The following is a 21884-nucleotide window of genomic DNA, read 5'->3' on the forward strand; positions in this document are numbered from 1 at the left end:
CAATGACTCAAGGGTCATACTCAAACCTAGGCACGGTTATGTGCCGAAATCCCTCAACACACCGTTTCGGGCTCAGGTTATTGCCCTGTCTGCCCTGCCGGTGTCAGGGGAGGATGGAGACTCGAGTCTTCTTTGCCCTGTCAGGGTTTTAAGAGCTTATGTGTCTCGCTCTGCTGCCTTTCGGCAGACGGAGCAGCTATTTGTCTCGTTCGGTGGACGTTCCAAAGGAATGGCTGTTTCGAGACAGACTCTATCCAGATGGATAGTTGACGCCATAGCGTTAGCTTACGCTTCCAGGGGCCTTCAGTGCCCGTTGGGCGTCAGAGCACACTCCACAAGAGGCGTCGCCTCGTCGTGGGCGTGGTCTACTGGGATCTCCTTGCAGGATATATGTATGGCGGCGGGTTGGGCCTCGCCGTCTACATTTATCAGGTTCTATAACCTGGAGGTTCCCGCCTTGCAAGCAAGGCTGCTGTCGGTATAGAAGAATCAGGGCCCTGAGGGGAATTCTGAATTCATGAGCGCTAGGCGCTGCCGACTGTTATATGGGCAGTATTGCGTAAGACCCGCATTGCCACATTGGTCAGGCCTTGCCTCGGCTGTGTGATGTCATATTGCCGCATCTACGGATGCTGCTAGATATGGGACGGAGGGTTTTTCCCCCTTTTTTCTGTCCCGGACTCTCTGTGAGTCCCTCAGGTGACTGTGCACTGTAAATCCTGGGCGTTGCTTCAGGTTTATCGGTGTGTGATCCCTGCGCACACGGCGTTTTACATCGGGTTCCCGTAGCGTCTTAGCTAAGACGCAGTACGAGAGAGCTCTCGTAAGAGAACGTACTCTGTTACTAAACGTAACCTCGGTTCTCTCTAGAAGAGCGAACGAGTACTGCGTTCTCTGCCGTGCGTACGATTCAATCTGGTTCGCTTCGGCGATGAAATAAATCAGGTGAGTCAGCCTTTTCGAGCTCCTTTTATAGGTTGGGCCACACCCATTTCGGCGGGAAGTGGCAAGAAGGGCGCGAAGCGCCCTTATTGGTCTGATGTTGCATCAGCCTGCGCTCGATAGGCTGTGCAGTTGCCGCAGAACAAGCCAGTGAGCGAGCGAGCCGTCTCGCCTATGGCTGTGTACTGCTGCAAATGCGCTTTACAAAAATACAAAATTAAGGATAATTTTTTGCTTCAGTATTTCGTGAAAAGAGACTTTTCCCGTAGCGTCTTAGCTAAGACGCAGTACTCGTTCGCTCTTCTAGAGAGAACCGAGGTTACGTTTAGTAACCGAGTACGTTTTCAATATTTAAAATATAAATACAGGTAATTTAAAAAAAGATTTAAAATATATGAAAAAAAAGTATAAAAAAGATTATAAAATATATTTAAAATATGGATTTAAAATATACTGGCTAGGAACAGCTAGTCATTTCACTAATTTTCTCTACAATTGCACTACCGTTCAAAAGTTCAAAAACAGTTATTTTTAACAGTTTTATTAAGCAAAGATGCATTAAACAGTGAAGACGTTTATAACATTACAAAATGTTTATATTTCAAATAAATGGTGGTCTTTTGAACTCTCTATTAATTGTATTCCAGAAACAGCTAAAAACACATCTCATCCATCTACACTTGACCCTCTAACACTAGCACTCTCTACTGTATTTTCTATTCTAACTTGTTTTCTTTTTAATAAGAAAATAATGACCCTCTAACAATAGCGTTCTCTATTCTTTTTCTACTCTATCTACTTTTTTATTTTATTGTAAAAAAAAAAAAAAAAAAAAACAAAGCTCTTTTGTTGGTTTTGATTGTATCTCATGTCCTCATTTGTAAGTCGCTTTGGATAAAAGCGTCTGTTAAAATATTAAATGTAAATATAGGGCTATTCATCTATTAAGAAGCACAACTGTTTTAAATACTGTCAATAATATGTGACCCTGGACCACAAAAACAGTCTTACTGTAAGTCGCTGGGGTATATTTGGAGCAATAGACAAAAAAAAAAAAAAAAATAGACAACTTTGTATGGGTCAAAATGATATATTTTTATTTTATGCCAAAAATCATTAGGATATTAAGTTAAGATCATGTTCCATGAAGATATTTTGTATATTTCCATACATTAAATATATCAAATCTTAATTTTTGATTAGTAATATGCATTGCTAAGAATTCATTTGGACAATTTTAAAGGCGATCTTCTCAATATTTAGATTATTTGCTCCCTCAGATTTCAGATTTCAAATAGTTGTATCTCTGCAAAATATTGTCAGATCCTAATAAACCATACATCAATGGAAAGCTTATTAATTCAGTTAATTAATAATGTTTTTTGAGTACTGAATTCTGAAGGATCATGTGACACTGACTGCTGTAATAATAATAATAATAATAATCATTTACTTTTTTTATATATATATTCAAATAGAAAGCACTTATTTCAATTGTAATATCTCACAAAGTACCTGTTTTTTTATTCCACAAATAAATGCAGCTTTTGTGAGCAGATGACGCTTTCAAAAACAATGCCACATATGTCAAGTGCCCTTCAAAAGTCCTGCACTCATCTTTTCCCTGTGAATCTGTTGTTCTCACACTCTCCCAGCATGCATCACGTCCATCTCTCATTCTCCATCCCTTCATCTCTCTGCCCTGTCCCCTCAACCGACTGCTCCCTCGCTCTACCTCTCCACTGAACCTGTGCCTTCATCATCTCCCTCCATCACCCCATCTTCATTCAGCTGAGCGCAGTCTGCACCGTCAGCACGGCTGACACCCGACACACTGCTCAACAGAGAGATGGATGGAGAGAGATGGAGAGACAGCTTGAGACAAGAAGACTGAGTGAAGGAAAAGAATATGATCTGCAATGGATCCAAAAGACAAAAAGATGCAAATGAAGGTGGAGGACAAGCACAGGGAAGCATTAAAGAAGAGAGACAGATTTTGAGCTTTGAATAGTTTTAAAAGTGTTGATAGAAGTTGCAAAAGTTGAAGTTGGCATGAAACAAAAATCGAGATTAATTGAGAGCAGGTTATTATTACACCAGTTTTCATAAATTAGGCAAGTCGAGTGTAAATCTAAAGTCTTTGGTGTTTATTTTGCCTCTAACTGAAACCTGTTATAAATCTGTACACTAAATGAGCTAAAATAAACCATAATAATAAACTAAATAAAATAAACTAAAATTTATTATTAAATATTAAATATTATTATTAAATTTATTTTACTGATTTGTGCCTACTGGTGAAAGAGAAACTTCTGATGAAATGTAAAAATAAATTTTCAGAATAACAACAATCATTCCAATTCAAATTTAGCAAAATAATATTTTTTTATAATTTTAATCATTGTACAGTAAGATGAAAATATTACGAAAATGTGTATGTTCATACTGACTAATACGATAAAAACAAAAAATTTAAATACCTGACAAAATTGGAAAAGCCAGGACATTTGGCTCATCAAGCAATCCACATCCCTCACAAAAGCAGAATGAGTTGAAGCAATCAGACACACACACTTCCACAGACACTAATCCACTAATACAGCACATGAGTGATTCAGGGGCATGTCAGTCAGTCAGTCAGTGAATGTATGTGTGTGAGAATCACTGGTGTGGTAATTAGCAGTAGTAGACGGCGAAGCGCTCCAGAGCAACCCAAGAAGCCCAGCCAGTGAAATGTAAATATGTATTGATTTCCTCATCTGGCTGCAAGATCCCAGGCTGTTTGCTTTTCTAATTCTATCTCTTGCATTCTGGCACTGCAGCCAGAATAATTTATTAACTAGAAACAGCGGTGTTTTTCCCTCTCTTAATGCAGCTATAAAAGATAGGGCTGTAGTTACAAGTGCTAACAATCTTTCCATCTCTTTCCCTCACTCTAATCACTCATTTACCCTTTATATACCCTTAGTGTTCAGAAATCTGTCTGTTAGGACAGGATTAACATAGATTATGCTTGTGTGTGTGTGTTTAAGCAGTATAAACGAAAAGTGCAGTATGCTAATTAACTTTGTAGGAAGTACTAGGTAGAACATTCCCCCTAATTTCTGCATCGGCTTACTTAGAATCACTCAAACATGTTAATCTATGAGAGAAAGAATTCTGCAATAATTACATATAATACGTACAGTACTGTTAAAAGATTTGGGGTTAGTAAGATCGAAAGATAGTCATACTTTTATTCAGCAAGGATGCATTAGATTGATCAAAAGTGCCAGCAAAGGCTTTTATTCATTTTACAAAATATAGATTTAAAATCTTTCGGTCTTTTGATTTTATGTTCATCAAAGAACCATGAAAAACATAGATCATGGTTTCCATAAAAATATTAAGCAGCACAACTGTTTTATTTAACATTGAAGCCCTATTCGGACGGGACTAGTTTTACAGGGGGTCGTTAGAGAAATCTGTGTTTCACAGACTTACTTGGTGATTTTAATCCCGTCCGAATCTGAAAAATCTGAAAAAATCATGTTTTTCTCACACAACCTCTGTGATAATTCCAGAGCAAATTACCTACTGTTTTTCATCAAACTCCGTGATCCTCTATGAAAACTAATCCAGTCTGAATGCGGCTGTCTGTGATTGCCGGCAATATTTTATTTCACAATGCATTTCCTAGTGTGGTTTGGCTTACGTGAATTACCATAGAAGCTCTTACCGCACGCATGTTTGATATATTTGCTTCCCAGCAAAGAAATAATAATAATAATTAAAAAAAAATTAGTAATAAAATCAAGAGCCAAATCACGTAAACTGTTAATAATGGCTATTGTAATATTAGAATCAGGTAAGATTACTCACGTTCATTTATGCACTCAGTTACATAATGTTTGATGTTCAGATGTACCTTTATCAAAATTAAACATGGGTTTAGCCTACTTTAAAAAAAAAGTTAAAGAAACCACACATTAACATGGTTTTGATATACTAGCCATTTAGTATTTATTTTGTAATAATACTAATTGTAATTGTGGCTAGTGGGGCGGGGCCGAGGGACGTGGGAACACGAGTGAGGCCGGCAGTGATTGGGCAAATCAGTGGCACCTGCGGCCCACCGCCGGTCTCGAGTCCCACGTAGGAGATGGAAGGATATAAAACTGGAGCGACGACAGAGAAGGACGAGAGAGGACCAGGCCTGGGCTTTTAGTTGTGTTTTGGTTTTTATTTTATGCGCACCAGTCGTCCGTGAGGGGTTGGTGCGCTGTTTTGTGTTTATTTTGTAATTAAAGTCTTTGTTTGATTGTCCGCCGGTTCCCGCCTCCTTCCTCCCGATGACGAGGAAGTCTTTTATCGTTACAGTGGTGCCGAAGCCCGGGAGAAGGAGGGACGCGCTGCTGAAGATCCCTCGCCGCTGTGGTGAATCCGCGGTGCCATCGAGCTGGCGAGGAGGATGCCGCCATGGACGCTCGAGGCGGTGGACTGGAGCGAGTTGCCGGGGACGGGCGAGCTCGCTGCCGACCGCCCACGATAGGGAGGGGCGGCTGCCTCCGTGAGGGAGCGGAGGAGTCGGCGGCGTTCGCCAGGGGGCCGGAGCCTGCTGCCTCCGTGAAGGAATCCGGAGGAGCAGGGAACGGGGGACTCCTGCCGGCTGCCCAAAACCGGAGGAGCCGTTGCCGTCCACCGGGCGGCGGAGGGGTGTCGTGCCGTCCGCCGAGGGCCGTCCAGTGCCACCGCCAGGCACCGCAGAGGAGATCGCCCAGCCGGTGGAGGGCCGAGCAGCAGTGCGTCTGGGAACCGGAATTTTTTTTTTTCTCTCTCTCCCCTCTCTCGTCTCTGTCGCTCCTCCTTCCATCTCCTTTTCTCTCGCCTCGTCTGTCCTACCCCCAGGTTCCCGCAGGTTCCCGGAGGGAGGGAGGGAGGGGGGGAGTAGAGCACAGTCTCGTGGGTACCCCCTGGCCTGCGAGGGGCGATGGGGGTATGTGGCGAGTGGGGCGGGGCCGAGGGACGTGGGAACACGAGTGAGGCCGGCAGTGATTGGGCAAATCAGTGGCACCTGCGGCCCATCGCCGGTCTCGAGTCCCACGTAGGAGATGGAAGGATATAAAACTGGAGCGACGACAGTGAAGGACGAGAGAGGACCAGGAGATGTTAGTCCCGTCCGAATTGGTCAGAGGTGGGTAGTAACGAGTTACATTTACTTCGTTACATTTACTTGAGTAATTTTTTGGGGTAACTAATACTTTTCGGAGTATATTTAAAGATGGGTACTTTATACTCTTACCTGAGTAAATTTTGGGGGAAAAATCTGTACTTTTACTTCATTACTGTGGGCGACGCTCCTCTCGTTACTTTATCTTAATGCAATAAATGTTATAAATGCTTCAGTTTATTCCAAACGCGCCGTCTACTTTTCTCTGGACAATGAGCGATGCCCATTCGCGAATGATTCATTCTTTTGAGTCAATTCTGTTCAAAGGCTTGATCAAACCAATTGGCAAATGAGTGAATTGGTTCATGAATCAGTTTGAATGAGTCGTTAAGTTCCCTGCCGCACGCGCTGAGCGTCTGAAGTGGTTCACTCGGAGTTGTAACGTTTAAGAACAGAAAGAGCGTTGAAAACGTGGCTGGAACTGCACTGAATTGAAAGCAAATCTGCAAAGGCTGTTATTTGCTTGCGATGGAGATCCTTATTAGATGAACACCGCGTGTGCTGTCTACTGTTTAACAGGTAATAACTTGGGCTACATTCGATTACAGTACACGATACCTGTGACATTAGTTTGTTGTAACGTTACGTGTGTGGCTTATAACAGAGGGGAGTCAAGTTGAATGCAGCTTCCAAAAGACAAAAAATAGCCGATTAAGATTTTATTAATTTTAATACAATCACACCGGTGCGAGTACGTTCAGCAAGTCATATCATCAGCTGCTAAATTCAGATCTGTGATCGCTTGCTGGCGCTATGCATTTATACAGCGCTGCGCATTATAACAAATCACACATGATTCTGTTGAGCTTATTAAAGCATTGGCCAATCAGAGGTGTTCAGATGAGTCATCGCTAAAATGCCGGTGCTTCTTTCACTCGCTCACTGACTGAACACCTCTTTCTGGCGAATTCTCTCGTCAGAAACAACAAAGTGCAGATGTGTGTACGAATCTTTAATTAAGATATTGATTTCACAGTGTTAACAGTTTCAGTGATTTTAATGGGAGTTTCTGAGAGTGATTGAAATCTAGACTGTCAGTGAAAATGATCTTTAATAATGTAAATGTTATTTGCTCTCTTTCTGAACAATGAAAGATTAGTAGCAATATTTATATCACATTAACTTTCAATGTTAAAATCACATTTAATATAAAGTCAGTCGTATAAAAAATATGTTATGGCATGACACCTATATCTGTTACTTAAGTAAACAGACAATGTTTTATAATAAATTACATAAATTGGAGTAAAGGCTGATGAAATATATACATTTATACACGCACACATACATTACATACATTTTATCTATATATCTAAATAAAAATAGGCTCAGTATATATGACCCAAAGTAACTAGTAACTAACTACTTGAGTAGATTTTTTATCCGATACTCTTTTACTCTTACTCAAGTAACTATTCAAGACTAGTACTTTTACTTTTACTTGAGTAAATATTTCTAGAAGTACTTTTACTTTTACTTGAGTACAGTTTTTGGGTACTCTACCCACCTCTGGAATTGGTACATGAAAATCGCAGACGTCAGGTGGTAAGAATTGAAACTCAAACGTTGTTTCGAAAACTAGTCCCATCCGAATAGGGCTATTGATGATAATAAGAAATGTTCTTGAGAAGCAAAGCCGCATATTAGAATGTTTCTGATTTATCCTGCCACACTGAAGACTGGAGTAATGATGCTGAAAATTCAGAGGAATGAATACAACTTTAAGATATATGAAAATAGAAAGCCATTATTTGATTTATAATATAATATAACATAACATAACATAACATAACATAACATAATATAATATAATATAATATAATATAATATAATATAATATAATATAATATAATATAATATAATATAATATAATTAATATAATATAATATCATTATTTTAATTAATTATTATATTAATCTCTTACACCCATGTTGTTCCAAACCCGTAAAAGTTTTATTTGTCTTCAGAACACAATTTAAGATATTTTGGATGAAAACCGGGAGGCTTGTGACTGTCCCATAGACTGCCAAGTAACTTACGCTGTCAGTGGTTCAAGCGTAATGTTACGGGAATACAATGAAAATACTTTTTGTACAAGAAGAAAACAAAAATAATGACTTTATTCAACAATCCCTTTGTTTTTTTGTTTTTTTTCATCTCGTACAAAAAAGTATTCTCGTCGCTTCATAAAGTTACGGTTGAACCAAAGATGGCACATGGACTATTCTGATGACGTCTTTCATACTTTTCTGGACCTTGATAGTAGGGATGGGTATCGTTTACATTTAATTGATAACTATACTGATACCGATACTGCTTACCGATACCGATGTTTATCGATACTGTTATCGATACTATTTGGTGCAAAAAGATATGAAGTTATTTCAAATTATTTTATTACTACTGAACTTAAGCAACTGTATTAATGTTCTTCAGTCAAGAGTAGTGAGTTATTTTTCTCTTTGTGATTTATTTTATTAACATTCAAGGAACAGTTCACCTAAAAATTAAGTCTCAAGTTGTTTTAAACCTGACTGAGTTTCTTCTTCTGATGAACATAATAAGTTATTTAAAACGGAATTTGGGAAAAAATAAAACGGATTTCATAGGCCCCTACACAATCAGATGATAACTAATATAACTAAATAATCAGGTGCTGTTTGACCAGAATTTAAGTGTATGGATGCACTTTGAATAAAAAAATGTTAGAACAGCACAAAAATAGAACGCTTCACCAGCAAGGCCTTAATGCATACACAAAATGTACTTGGAGTAGTTGTACTTGGAGTAGTTGTAGCTAGAGCCGCGAGACATAATATAGCGCATTGCTTTAGGTAGATATTGTGTTTTGTTAGTTAATGCTTCATTATATTACTTGTGTTGCCTCCTTCGTTCACTATTACACTACTGCATACATTGAATTTAACACTGGTGTCGCTTAGTTTTGTAACGAGAGCCCACACTTTCGAACATTTCACTCTTGCCGTGATGACTGACTGCATGCACGCACACACAGTACATGCGCTGGATATCACACGCACATCGAGCAAACGTCGGTCACATATTTCAGTGAAGAGAAGTGACGTGCAGCAGCTTCAAATTCATCGTTAACGTTGAAGTATATGGAGATAAAACAACGCATGTATTGATAACAGTATCGTTTGTCCTGAAGCTCATTCGTACTCCGGTATAGACCCAATTACGTACCGGTCCAAAACAATACTGGTTCTCGGTACCCATCCCTACTTGACAGTGTAACTTACTTGGCAGTCTATGGGACAGTCACAAGCTTCCCGGTTTTACTCCAAAATATCTTAAATTGTGTTCCGAAGACAAAGCTTTAACGGGTGTGGAACGACATGGGGGTAAAAGATTAATGACACAATGTTCATTTTGGGGTGGAGTATCCCTTTAACTGAGAAGCTACAGCAGCGAACAGAGGCTACAATGCAATGGTATTTTCTCTAATTGTACTATTCATGTCTCTCTATGTGCTAGAAATAATAAAACAGCAGCATTGTAGACAGTGCTGATATCAGTATTATGTGTTTGTGTACCTGTTAGAGAGCAGGTAGTAGGTAAAGGCATGTAGCAGTGGCAACAGCATTAGCAGTAGCAGCACGTTACACGAGCACCAGCATTAAAAAAAAATTCAAGCCACCACATCTTTTTCCCTTACCCTGCACCCAAAATAGATTTCTCCCAAGTCAGCATCATATACGCATACCACCCAGCCACAGAAATGAATAATTCACTACTAGAACACAAGATACAGAACCAGAGAGAAAGAGGAAAAACATGAGCGGGTAGTGAAGTGCAATGCTAGCCTAAGACACAAGCAATGGCAATAAAACAACTGACTATACAACTCTGCTACATTGCACAAGGACATACTGTACATATCAACACAGAGACAAACGTCATTTTGAAAAAAATCATCAAAGGGAAAGAAAAAAATATATATTTGTCATGTCGTTCCAGACCTATATTCGACTCTCTTCTGTTTTTACTGGTTGCTATTTTCCATGCATTGGGACTGAAGATTTCAAGTCCTCATTTTAAGTATATAAAAAAAATGTAAGTACAAATGGTCTGTTCCTCAAACAAAGGTATCATGTGACTTTAGAAATCATATGGACCAGTTTTATACTTTCTGAAGCTCAAACACAGTCCCCACACAAGATTGAGGGTACGTAAAAGCAGACAGGTAAAGAGTTGCAGATTTCTCTAGATTATAAACTTGTGAGTTTGGATGAGTGAGAGTGAGTTAACGATGGGTTTCATAGCCTCATCTGCGGCAGCAGCTGAGCAGCGTGGGGCTGCAACAGTACGGATGACTGCACTCATTTAGACCCAGACATTGGGAGGTATGAAACCACCAGATTAGGCCTGGAAGGCAAACACAAACATGCACATATACACACACTGCTTCGCTGAAACAACAAGACTGGTGCTCTTATAATTTGCAAACATGTCTCACGCTAAAATGTGACTTGAATGCCATATGACACTTTCATTTTCAGAAATGCTGTTGCACACCTCTTCAATACACATTCCCATCTTTATGAATTAACCAACAACTTTTCTATGACTTTTGTCCAAATGGTATCATGGGTGTATGAGATTAGTTGATTAAGTCCACTGTAAATATCTGAATCCTTTGCCAATATTTATGTCTTTTACAATCATGCCTGTAAACAGAGAGAAAGAGGATTGAGTGGCAGAAACACAGACAGTGACAGTTGTGTGAATGAATCTAGGATGACACATTCAACTCCCTGCTGCCCAAATGGAAGAGAGGATCTAAGATGACGAGACAATTCTATCATCCAGGCATATCCCATCATACACAGGAACATGTCGTGATGCTGTGAACCAGGCGGAAAGTGGTCATTGAAGCCTGTGTTAATAAATGATGTGAAGTATGATAGGTTGACTGGGAGTTGGACTTGTAAACCAAAGGTCACAGGTTCGAGTCTCAAGTCTGGCAGGGATTGTAGGTGGGGGAGTGAATATCCAGCGCTCTCTCCACCCTCAATACCACGACTGAGGTGAGACCCTTGAGCAAGCCACTGAACCCCCAACTGCTCCCTGAGATGGTCACCATACTTGGCTACACATCACATCCTTTAGTTTCCGATGTTTGCATTTAGGTGTGTGTATTTAACTATGCCTCCATATATCATTTATACACACAGACATCCCATCTTTTTTTTTCTTCAGTTCTCAGAATCTCTTAAATATTAGATCACACATGTATATCCAGATATATGTAATAACTAAAGTTGTGTGTCTGGGACATTTTATTAGTTATTTATTAGTTATTATTTATTTTATATAGGTAATTAAACTTTTTATGGTTTTGGCTTTAGTTAACATTAATAACCTTGCATGCAGTCTATGTACAACATGTAAAAACCGCTGAACAACAGTCTCAAGTTTGTGTTTCACAACTGTAAATTGGGCACCTTAAAAAAATATCACAAAGTATTAATTTGGAGTTGGATTTGTGTGAACGTACACGTCACATTTACTTTCAATCCAATCTGTGCCAATCCTTGCAAATACAAAACACACCAGATGTAAGTAAGTTATTAGAAATTGTTAGAACAAGTAAGCATGAACTGCCAAGAACTATCAATACTATAATCCAGCCAATACACATAATACATAACCACTTTTCAGTACATTGTAGGCTTATAATTTGTCTATATAGACAAGAGAAGAAAAATATTTGAACACAAAAACGGGCATGCTTACACAAAAGTGGCATAAACAGCCTGTTGTCTCTTCTAACTTAAAGACACTCTGCAGCCCTCTTAGAAAACTACAGTCTTCATTTCTCCTCCAAACTGGCATTGGAGTATGCGGTTAGACACCGATGCCTGTCTGTGGCCCATCTGTATGCATACAACAGAGGACTGACTCCAAGGAGGCAGAGAGGCGGTAGGGAAGGAGAACATGCCATTGAGAACTGCTCTTACAGTCTGCCGCTGTTATTTTTAGCCTGACAGAAACCTCGGAACAGGATAGAGCAAGAAACATGCTTGTGATGAAGAAAAGAGGTACGATATGTCAATAAATGTGTGAGTTTGTGTGTACATACCATAATTCTTTGAAACACTGAAACACAAATGGTAGACCTGGATATGTCAGCACCTGCCAACACAAAACTAGCTTGATTCTAATGCAGGCATTGATCATCACTGAAAAAAAATCAAATGTATGCTTGTATGGTTAGTGTAGCTTTAGAAAATGAGGAGAAATTGTGAGAGAAATGGAAAGAAAAGGAGAATAAATCATTTAAATTCTGCAGACTGAATGTAGATCACTGCCTCTAAACATGGAAGAAAACTGCAAGGGCTCACGACTCATGACAACAACTTTCTATCAGTCTGTCTCCCTCTGGTGTCCACTCAAGCACTCTTTTGGCCTTCTCCTCCAACTTATCTATATATAGCATAGTGTATTTTATATTATTAATTTCTCATTCTTTATATCTGTCATTCGTTGGTGGAAAACACAACCTGATGGTTTAACTGTGAGTTCAGAACATTGAGTCTACTTATTTGTGGATGAAAACAACCATGTGCTTCTCTTACTTTAATGAGACCAAAGGTACCAACATGTTTCATGACTAAATATATACAGTTCATGTCTGAACTGAGCATATATTTAAGGTCCCTTCGGATAGATGTGCATACTTATCTGCACGCCACACAGGCTGCAGTTTCATACTCTTCAATGAAACTAAAATTAGAAAGCACAGCTATAAGGTTACATTCCATTTACAGTGCAGAGAGACAGACGGCTGGTGAAGCTGAGATAATGTAGGCATCACAAATGTCTTTCTAGACTTTCATTATCTCTGCAGATAAGGTAAAAGAAAGGATGTAATGTTTGGCAACCATAAAACTGAGTTTACAATTTCATCTAATCTACATGTGACACACTACTACATATGTCTGCAATTCATAAATTCTTATTCAGATACATCTGTACTATACAAATCACAGTCAACTAAAACTACCGAAAAGGCTGCTATACTGTAGGCATCTAAAAAACACTTCGGTTAAAGCAGATTGCTAAGTCAAAGACCTCAGATCACAAGGCCTCACTTGGTTTACATGAGATAAATCAGAAGAAAGAGGTTTATAGAAAGACTGACTATCAGGCCGAGTGCAAGGTTAAAGGTCACTGAAAGCTCTGGCAGATCAAAATGCAGTCAATAGAGAAATGTGTGTTGGGGCAGTTCTGTGCACATTTAATGATTTTAAATCCTAAGAGGTCTATTAGAAAAGGAAGAGAGTGAACTTTTTCTGGTGTCTGCTTTTTTATCTGTAGCTAAAGATTTGTTTAAATAAAACACTAATGTTTATTGGGTTGTTCTGCCATTACTATACAGACAAAAACAAATATGTTAAATGAGTAGTATGTCCTAATTTGTAGTTTTCATCAAACACTAGACATAACATATATCCATTTGATAGGCAATTTACTTTCCCATAAGCCCATGGGAGAAAAGTTGTTATAATCCTAAACGGCACAGAACATGCGGCTGATGCCACATGTCAATGCCACACAGATGCATACTTATAAAACTTAGTTTATTAACTCTCAATAAGTAAATTCTTCATCAAATGCAGTACATAGGCTTACTCTAAACAGTATGTGATTTTGGAAGTAGCTGCTCCACTCACATACACCATTCCAGATTATCTTAGAGTCTGTGTGCTGCTTGATTTTTTAAACCGTTTTTTAAAGTGTTTACACTTACATATAATAGGATTTAGCAAATATTAAGCATATTTGGTGTGCTGTCTTAAAGGAGGGCTCCAAGCTCAGAATAAAGCCCAAACCCAACATCCCTAGTATGGGATGAGAATAGTTTAAGAACGAGGTGTTGGCTGGAGGAGGGATGCCGGAAAACTGTCCTGGGACAGTGGTGAGTTGGCTTTATATATATATGCTGATTAATTTATCTACTAGACAAGCTCCACCTGTGCTGCATGGGTTGATTATCTGATTGTCCTCCTCCCGAAACGTATTAATTAAACATAATTTTTTGTTGCTATAAACTATAAAGATGACTAGTCAATTGCCTAAAATACAAGTTCCAGGTTATCAAGTTTACTTAGCTGATGTATAAAACAGCATCACACTGTATCGAACTGTGATTACCTGCTGCCGCCTTGTGATACTGCTTTAACAGTTTCCAATTCTCTCCAAACAAAACCCCATTTGTCTTTTAACACGAGGCTTGATAGGTGCACTATGAAAAATGCAAGTACACATATGCACGCAGTATTCTCCAGGAGCTCTCATAATATGGGAAATGGTGGCTTCCCCCTCCCCTCACCTCCCCTCTTTACCATGCCGTTCTCTCGAATGAGACCGAGTTGAGATCCTGCACATGCTGACATCAGCAAGCCTCGGCGCGCCACAGCGCCGCCCGGTACCGTCACACAGCACCGCTCACCTCGCGCCCTTAACGTGCGTAACACACCGAACACACACACACACACACACACACCAGAAATAGACTCGATTCATCTTGCCACCGAAATAACTTGACAAATAACCGCCTGGAAATATTCTAATAATGAAACGTCCGGGACCAAATCATGTGCTCGCTCGCTCGGGTTTTTCTTCACAGCTATCATTAAACCAGCGGCAATGTGATTCGTGTTTTAAGACATTTTCAGGTGACCTTACACATGCCTCACTCAAGCGCACTATACCTGCAGCCGGAGGCCCCAGGGTACTCACTGAGGGGGGTTTAAAAGGATATGGCCATTCGGTGATCTTTTTGGCATATTTTCTCACGAAGTTGTCCTCACTGAAGATGAACAGAGATCGGTTGACAGTGAAGCAGTTTTGCCGCACCGGTATAGGGTTGTACAGGGCCATAGTTCTGGCTCGCTGGGCCATTGACTGCTTGTACACTCTCTGACCCGGCGGGCCCCCCTGTCTGCTGCCGCCGCGGCCGGGGCCCCCTTGAGCGTGTCCCGGGCCTCCGCCATACCTGGACGGCACCTCGTTGTCGAAACGAGCCATTCTATAGACACCAAATGCCAGTCTTCACGAAGCAGGAAAAAAGGGGGCGAATATTCACCGCGACCACACCACATTACATCCCATCTGCTTCAAAACTTAATACGTGTATAACTGGAGTACACATTTGTCTTCATTGCCTTAATATGAGATGTTACGCGCCAGGAGCCTGATGGTTAGATTTGAAGAAAACGAAAAAGAAAAAAAACAAAACAAAACAAAACAAAAAACAAACAAAAATTCGAACAAAAAAGCGTTCCTTGTATTCTGTAGTTCACAGGTTCGTTGCCCACTTCAACACACAAAATGGTCCATCATCACCTCATTTTATGTCCACAATCAACATATATCCACAGCCATCCAATTTTTGGCTAAATCTCTCGTTTTCTGTGGCTCCATCCTCATATTTTCCAGAACTGTCTCTCATCCGCGCTTTTCCTTGAATATTCAGGTTGCAATTATCATAGCTACAATCATTTATACGATTTAGGTGTGATGGCGAACCAAGTGAACAAAAATCGAAACATTTAAAACATTCGTCTGAGTTCAGTTTTAACTGTAAATTCGGATGATTACAGTATCTAAATCTATTTAAAACTGGAGGAAAATAGGATAAAAAAAAAGATTATTTATTTCAGAACATCCGCAATATTTGGCATCTTGCCTTCGGTCACCTCGCGCTCACGTTTACATCTCAGCTACGGAGAGATGTGCTATCCGCTGTTCATTCCGTTTTCCTCTTCTTCACGACACAGGTAATTAATCGGATGCAAAAACAGATCAGCACAAGTATCGATTGTTTTTTGCTCACTGGTTAGGTGTGATCATTTTCGCCAAAGCCATCACTGGCAATTCAGAGCAAAAGAACCAATCCAACCGTCATAAAATCCAATGAAAAGACACAGTGACAGAAAGTAGGAGCATCAATCGCGAGGGGACAGCGGCGACATCTCCGGGTTCCCATCGCCGCTTGTGTTCCCCTGCACTGGGCTCTGGGCCGTGTTGGATCTGTTCATCTTCCCCGAGTGTAAAGGCAGTCCTTTCGTGACAACACTCGGATCCCGCTATTCCTTGTTTCTGCCAATTTTGAGCTGTCTTTTAGCCTCGTTACTCTCCGTCAAGTGCCCCTGAGAAAAAAAGAGGGGGAGGAGGCAGTTGAGGACGAGTGTGGGGTGGGGGCTCGCAGGATATCAGCTTGTGAAACACAAGCCGAATGAAACAGTTAGCTCCGATCAGCTGGCAAGCTAAGCTATAATGAGCCACTGATCAATTTAGCGCTCTGGCCAGTTCTTCTTGCAGCACATGACGCAAGGCGCACGCACCTTACTGACAAATGCATTCTTCTGACTCCGATCTGTACCTGTACCGACTGTTGAGTCTCCACGGAATGTGTTCTCAGCCTCAGCACACCTGCCTTTGACGCATGAAAATAGCGTCGGCTTGTTTATACGACACTGAGGGGTTGTGCAGTTTTAGAGATAACGGAACGTAACAAGCTGACAGCGCGTTGTCAGGTTATGGACTGTTTGTGCCAGTGGTCTGGATGTGCGCGCTGGGAGACAGCTGTGCATTCAAACGCGCGTCTCACGGGAACGGCTCCACTTTGCGAGGGCACGCACGGCGAGGACCGACAGGCTATTCTTAGACGCAGATGTCTCGGAATTAATAGGAAATAATTTAAACGGAAATAATTAAAATTACCTGTCCTCCATCCCACCCACTTAAAAAAAACACACTTAAAATACAGTAACGATGTTACGAGCATCAAGCATATGGGGATGACATTTTGGTGGGTGTATATTTTGTCAACCCGGTCTCATGAAAAATGCGTTCAAATACTATGTGAAATACAAACAGAAAATCTTGCCAATGATATGCAGAAATTGACTTTAACGTGCATATGTTACGCACTTGTTTGACGTGCATACCGGTGCATCCAAAAAAAAATTTGAATATCATGGAAAAGTTCTTTATTTTTTGTAATTTAAAAAAAAAAAAGCAAACTTTCTTATATTCTAGATTCATTGCACACAAACTGAAATATTTCAAGAGTTTTTGGTTGTAAATCTGATGGTTATGACTTGCATCTTAGGAAAATTACAAAGTCAGTAAAAAAAAAAACATTAGAATATTTTCTCAAAGATCAATAAAAAAATATTTACAAAACAGAAATTATCTCCAAAGTAGGTTTAATTATGCACTCAATACTTGGTTGGGGCTCATTTTACATTAATCAATGCTTCAACGCAGCATGGCATGGAGGTGATCCGACTGTGGCACTGCTGAGGCGTTATTGAAGCCCAGGTTGCTTTGATAGTGGTCTTCAGCTCCTCTGTATTGTTTGTCAGATGTTACTTATCTTCCTCTTCACAATACCCCATATTTTCTCTGTGAGGTTCAGGTCGGGTGAGTTGGCTGGCCAAACAAGCACAGTAATATCATAGTCATTAAACCACTTAGAAGTGGCTTTGGCAATGTCGGCAGATGATAAAGTCCTGCTGCAAGATTAAATCAGGATCTCCATAAAGCTTGTCAGCAGATGGAAGCATAGAGTGCTTCAAAATCTCCTGGAAGATGGCTGCATTGACTCTGGACTTGATAAAATACAATAGACCAACACCAGCAAACGTCACAGCTCCCAAAATCATTGCTGACTTCAGAAACGTCACACTAGACTTTGGATTCTGTGCCTCTCCAGTCATACTCCAGACCTTGATTTCCAAATGAAATGCAAAATTTTCTTTCATCTGAAAAGAGGACTTTGGACCACTGAGCAACAGTCCAGTTCTTTTTGTCCTTACCCAGGTGAAATGCTTTTTTTTGGTTCAGGAGTACTTGGTTCTAGGAATGTGACAGCTGTAGACCATTTTCTGAAAACGTCTGAGTGCAGTCCACTCCTTGTGAAGCTCTCCCAAGTTTTTGAATCAGCTTTTCCTGCCAATCTTCCCAAGGCTGTGTTCATCCCTGTTGCTTGTGCACCTTTTCCTACCACACTTTTTTCGTCCAGTCAACTTTCTATGAATATATTTTGATACAGCACTCTGTGAAGAGCAGCCTGTTCAGCGATGACCTTCTGTGGTTTATCCTCCTTGTGGAGGGTGTCAATGATCATCTTCTGGACAACCATCAAGTCAGTAATCTTTCCCATAATAGTTGTTGCATGTTCTAAACTAGCCCAGTATTTATACTCAAAATTAATAAAACTAATCAAGCTCAAAATGGAATATTCAAATTTTTGGAGATACTGAATTTTTGTATTTTGTAAGTCGTAATCATCAGAATTAAAACAAAACTCTTGAAATATTTCAGTTTGTGTGCAATGAATCTAGAATATGAGAAAGTTAGCTTTTTTAAATAAATGACAAAAAATAAAGACCTTTTTCATGATATTCAAATTTTTTGAGATGCACCTGTATAATACTCAGTTTTCGAGTGCATGATACGCAATTTGTTGGCATCCATTTAATACGCAGTTTTTGCGTACTCCTGAACCGCATCTACCCCAATTGTACCCAATGCGTATCATATGCTCATCAGTCAATTTCTGCTTATAAATACTATGACAAATTGAAACATTAAGTCTTGCTATTGAAGTCTAAGCTATCTTAACTTATCAAATTATTTTGTTTCTATATTTTAAAACATATTTTTATGTTAACATTTTAATGACAGTGTATTTATTGAAGACAAATTATTTAATTTTTCAAAATAAGCAGAATATATTACAAACTTGTTTGATTATTATTATTATTAAACAGTATTAACTTTAACCGTTTGCCTTTTTCCACCATGCTAGTGAGACTTTTGTCCCGTGTGTGGGGTAAAAGGCTGACCCTTGCCTCATCGTACATTTATACGATTTTAAAAGAATGATCTATTTTCACACAAAATGTTGAAGGTCGGCCTTTAGCTCCGTTGTACCCTACTGGTCCTCCTAATGCCTCATCCCAATGTCTAAAACAAGTGGACACAGTCTTGGTACGGCAAACAGTGCCTCTCTCCCAAGTGTTGGTTTAATCAGCTATATTCTTACTTTCCCACCTTACTGCTAAAGGTGGAAACAAATCTCCCCCTGAAACAAATCAAGAAATAGGCTACCACAATATCACACATGGCCTGCTACTGCTGCAAAAGGAATTATGTGAACTTGAGGGGAAAACTTTCCTCTGGATCTCTGCTCATCCCTTGATCTTGTGCAGCAAGCTGTTCAGTATCTGAACCAGCACGCGTGTGATCAACCGTATGTGATGCATTCAGCGTCAGTCCTGAAGAGCCTGGAGTCAAGAGCTCAAACAGGCACCAGCCTCTAACCTCTAGGCTTCAGTCAACAGATCAACAGGGGCTGACAGGCGAATTTCTTTATACATTATGGCTTTTATCAGTAATATTGGAGTAATTTTAGAGCTACATCGTGTTTTAGTGTGTGATTATAAATCTATAATAAAGTGATATTGCAGCTATATATTTTTCCTTTAAAAGCAGCTCGTAGCATACTGTAGTTGCGATGTTTACTTCCTAAGACGTATGTGAAATGGTATGTGAAAAGGTAAAAATAAGTGAGCAATTTGTAATATAACTTTTGTTGTTATTGAAACACTATTTGAAAAACACAGATGAAACTTAAATAATAGCCTAAATCTATAACAGCTAAATCTTTTTGCCATTTTTGCTATTTAAACCACCCTCCACCTTTGGTTTGAATATTGAATCCTCAAACCCCCAAACAAAGTCTGATCTGGAAGCTCAGTTAGGAAAGAGCACTGATCTAATGACAGCCAGCGAAGGCAGCTGTCCATGGTTCTGAAACACTGCAAAGAGCCACGGATCTAAATTAAAAAATATAATATACCTAAATGAAATACAAAACAAATAATGGTTAAAAAATAATAATATAAATTATAAACAAGTAACAGATACAGTGTAGACATCCTTCAGAACATGCAGAGCATTTGATTCATTTAAAGGCAGTTTGGTTTCTACATTAACAAAACCTATATTCCAAACAAATACCAATTAAAAAACTGTGGTGTATTTGCAACAATTTCTAACTCTAATTTAATTAAGCAATTACCACTAATACCAGACAAATATTAGACTACAGTTATTTTTTCAGATCAGTGTGTGGACAGACTATATCCTGCTTATGTGCAATGTGCTGGTTTTATGATTTGTAGAATTATCTTTCAATTATTCCAATTGAACAAACTTGAGAACTAAAGTCAGAGGCCTAAATTGTGGCCTAAATTCAAAAATCAAACAAAAAAAAAATCTTACTACGAACAGAGGGGGAAAAAAACAAAACGGCAAATTAAATGCTATATAAAGAATACATCTCCACAGTAAAATAATCGAACACACACAAACACAAAACAAACCGAGACTCATTATCTTTCGAAATCAAAACCAATTTAGTGACTTTCCTACACAGTCCAGCAGCTCCTAGCCCATAAAAACCCTAATCAAGACGAATCCTGCTCATCATCCTGACAGCTGCCTCTGTACAAGGATTTTGCACAGCTGTGATATAACATCTCTAAAAGACATTTAAAACATTCATTATTTTAAAAAAAAACACATGAAGGGCTTTGCTTAGCGTTACTGGGGCCAGTGGAATTTCTTTGTCCATTTAGAAGATAATGAATGTATAAAGAGTGTTCATCTAATTAAGCTATTCTTGTGTTACCACCAATAATCTTCTTAATGAAGAGTTTCGGTATATTGTGCATGTTTACGTATTGATTATGAATGCAGTCTCAGTGGTGGGGCTGTATGCTGTGATGTGTGCTGTAGTCCCGTTGTGTCAGCCTTGTCACACAGTTGGGGTCCACAAGACGATCGCTTTTGAATGCCAGAGCCTCTCTCCTGCTGCCAAACGGAAACACCCCTCCCTTAGTGCATTATTAAAGCATGCCACACTAATCTTACACAGCAGCACACAGAAAGCATGCACAGGCAGCCAAAGAAAGAGAGAAGTCAATAAGATGTCTCACTAAACTGCTCTACAAAGGCAAAATGAGCTGCACTTTTTGCCAAAATTGAGTTGTGACTAAATTCCGGTCTCTTAGACTGTGACTTGTTCCCTGACAGACGAGTTTGGCTCAGCTATGCTCAGATTCAGAGGAAACTTGGTGTGACAATTGTCATCAAATCAATCAAAATTCAATCGAGTACTCAGTGCACCCATAAAACTGTCACATGTAAATCTCGCAAAACAAAAGCGACAGCATAATGCGTCAGTTTGCATGTGTGCATTCAGTGACTGCATATAATGGTGATAAAGAGATGGTAAAAAGTGAACATACACACACACAATGCCAATCAAGAATTCTGAAGTAATGCTGCTGTGTATTTGCAGCAGAAGCTAAACTCAGTGACTCATAAAATTGAATAATTCATAAACAGCATGTATAGCAGGTTCTCTACTCCTTATTTAACCTTATCTTCCAGATATAAATCCTACTGGTCAGTGGAAAGGACTGCATCACAACATATCACCCTTCGGTATGTAAGTGTGTCAGATGCAATAAACACGCACTAAAGAAAATAAGAGAACTGAACACACGATTGCTTTGTGTTGATGAGCTTGTTTAGAGGCACATTTAAGCTTAATATTTCATACAGTTAAAATTAAAACACAAATAATATACACTTTTTGGCACAGGTAAAAGACAAAGATGAA

The 21884-nt window shown here is 39.5% G+C and overlaps 1 protein-coding gene across 21 annotated transcripts in view; it reads right to left on the bottom strand.

Annotated features, from left to right (window-relative positions):
* The window catches only part of cacna1aa (calcium channel, voltage-dependent, P/Q type, alpha 1A subunit, a), a 111817-nt gene extending 95960 nt beyond the window's left edge, over positions 1 to 15857 (bottom strand). For all 21 annotated transcript variants that reach the window (XM_059557056.1, XM_059557054.1, XM_059557055.1 and 18 more), the window contains exon 1: positions 14943 to 15857. In XM_059557056.1, the coding sequence (XP_059413039.1) occupies positions 14943 to 15208 (266 nt within the window). In that variant the 5' untranslated portion in view covers positions 15209 to 15857. The remainder of the gene's footprint in view (positions 1 to 14942) is intronic.
* Positions 15858 to 21884: the final 6027 nt, after the last annotated feature.

This window comes from Carassius carassius, chromosome 1 (assembly GCF_963082965.1).
Source record: "Carassius carassius chromosome 1, fCarCar2.1, whole genome shotgun sequence".
Taxonomy (NCBI): Eukaryota; Metazoa; Chordata; class Actinopteri; order Cypriniformes; family Cyprinidae; genus Carassius; species Carassius carassius.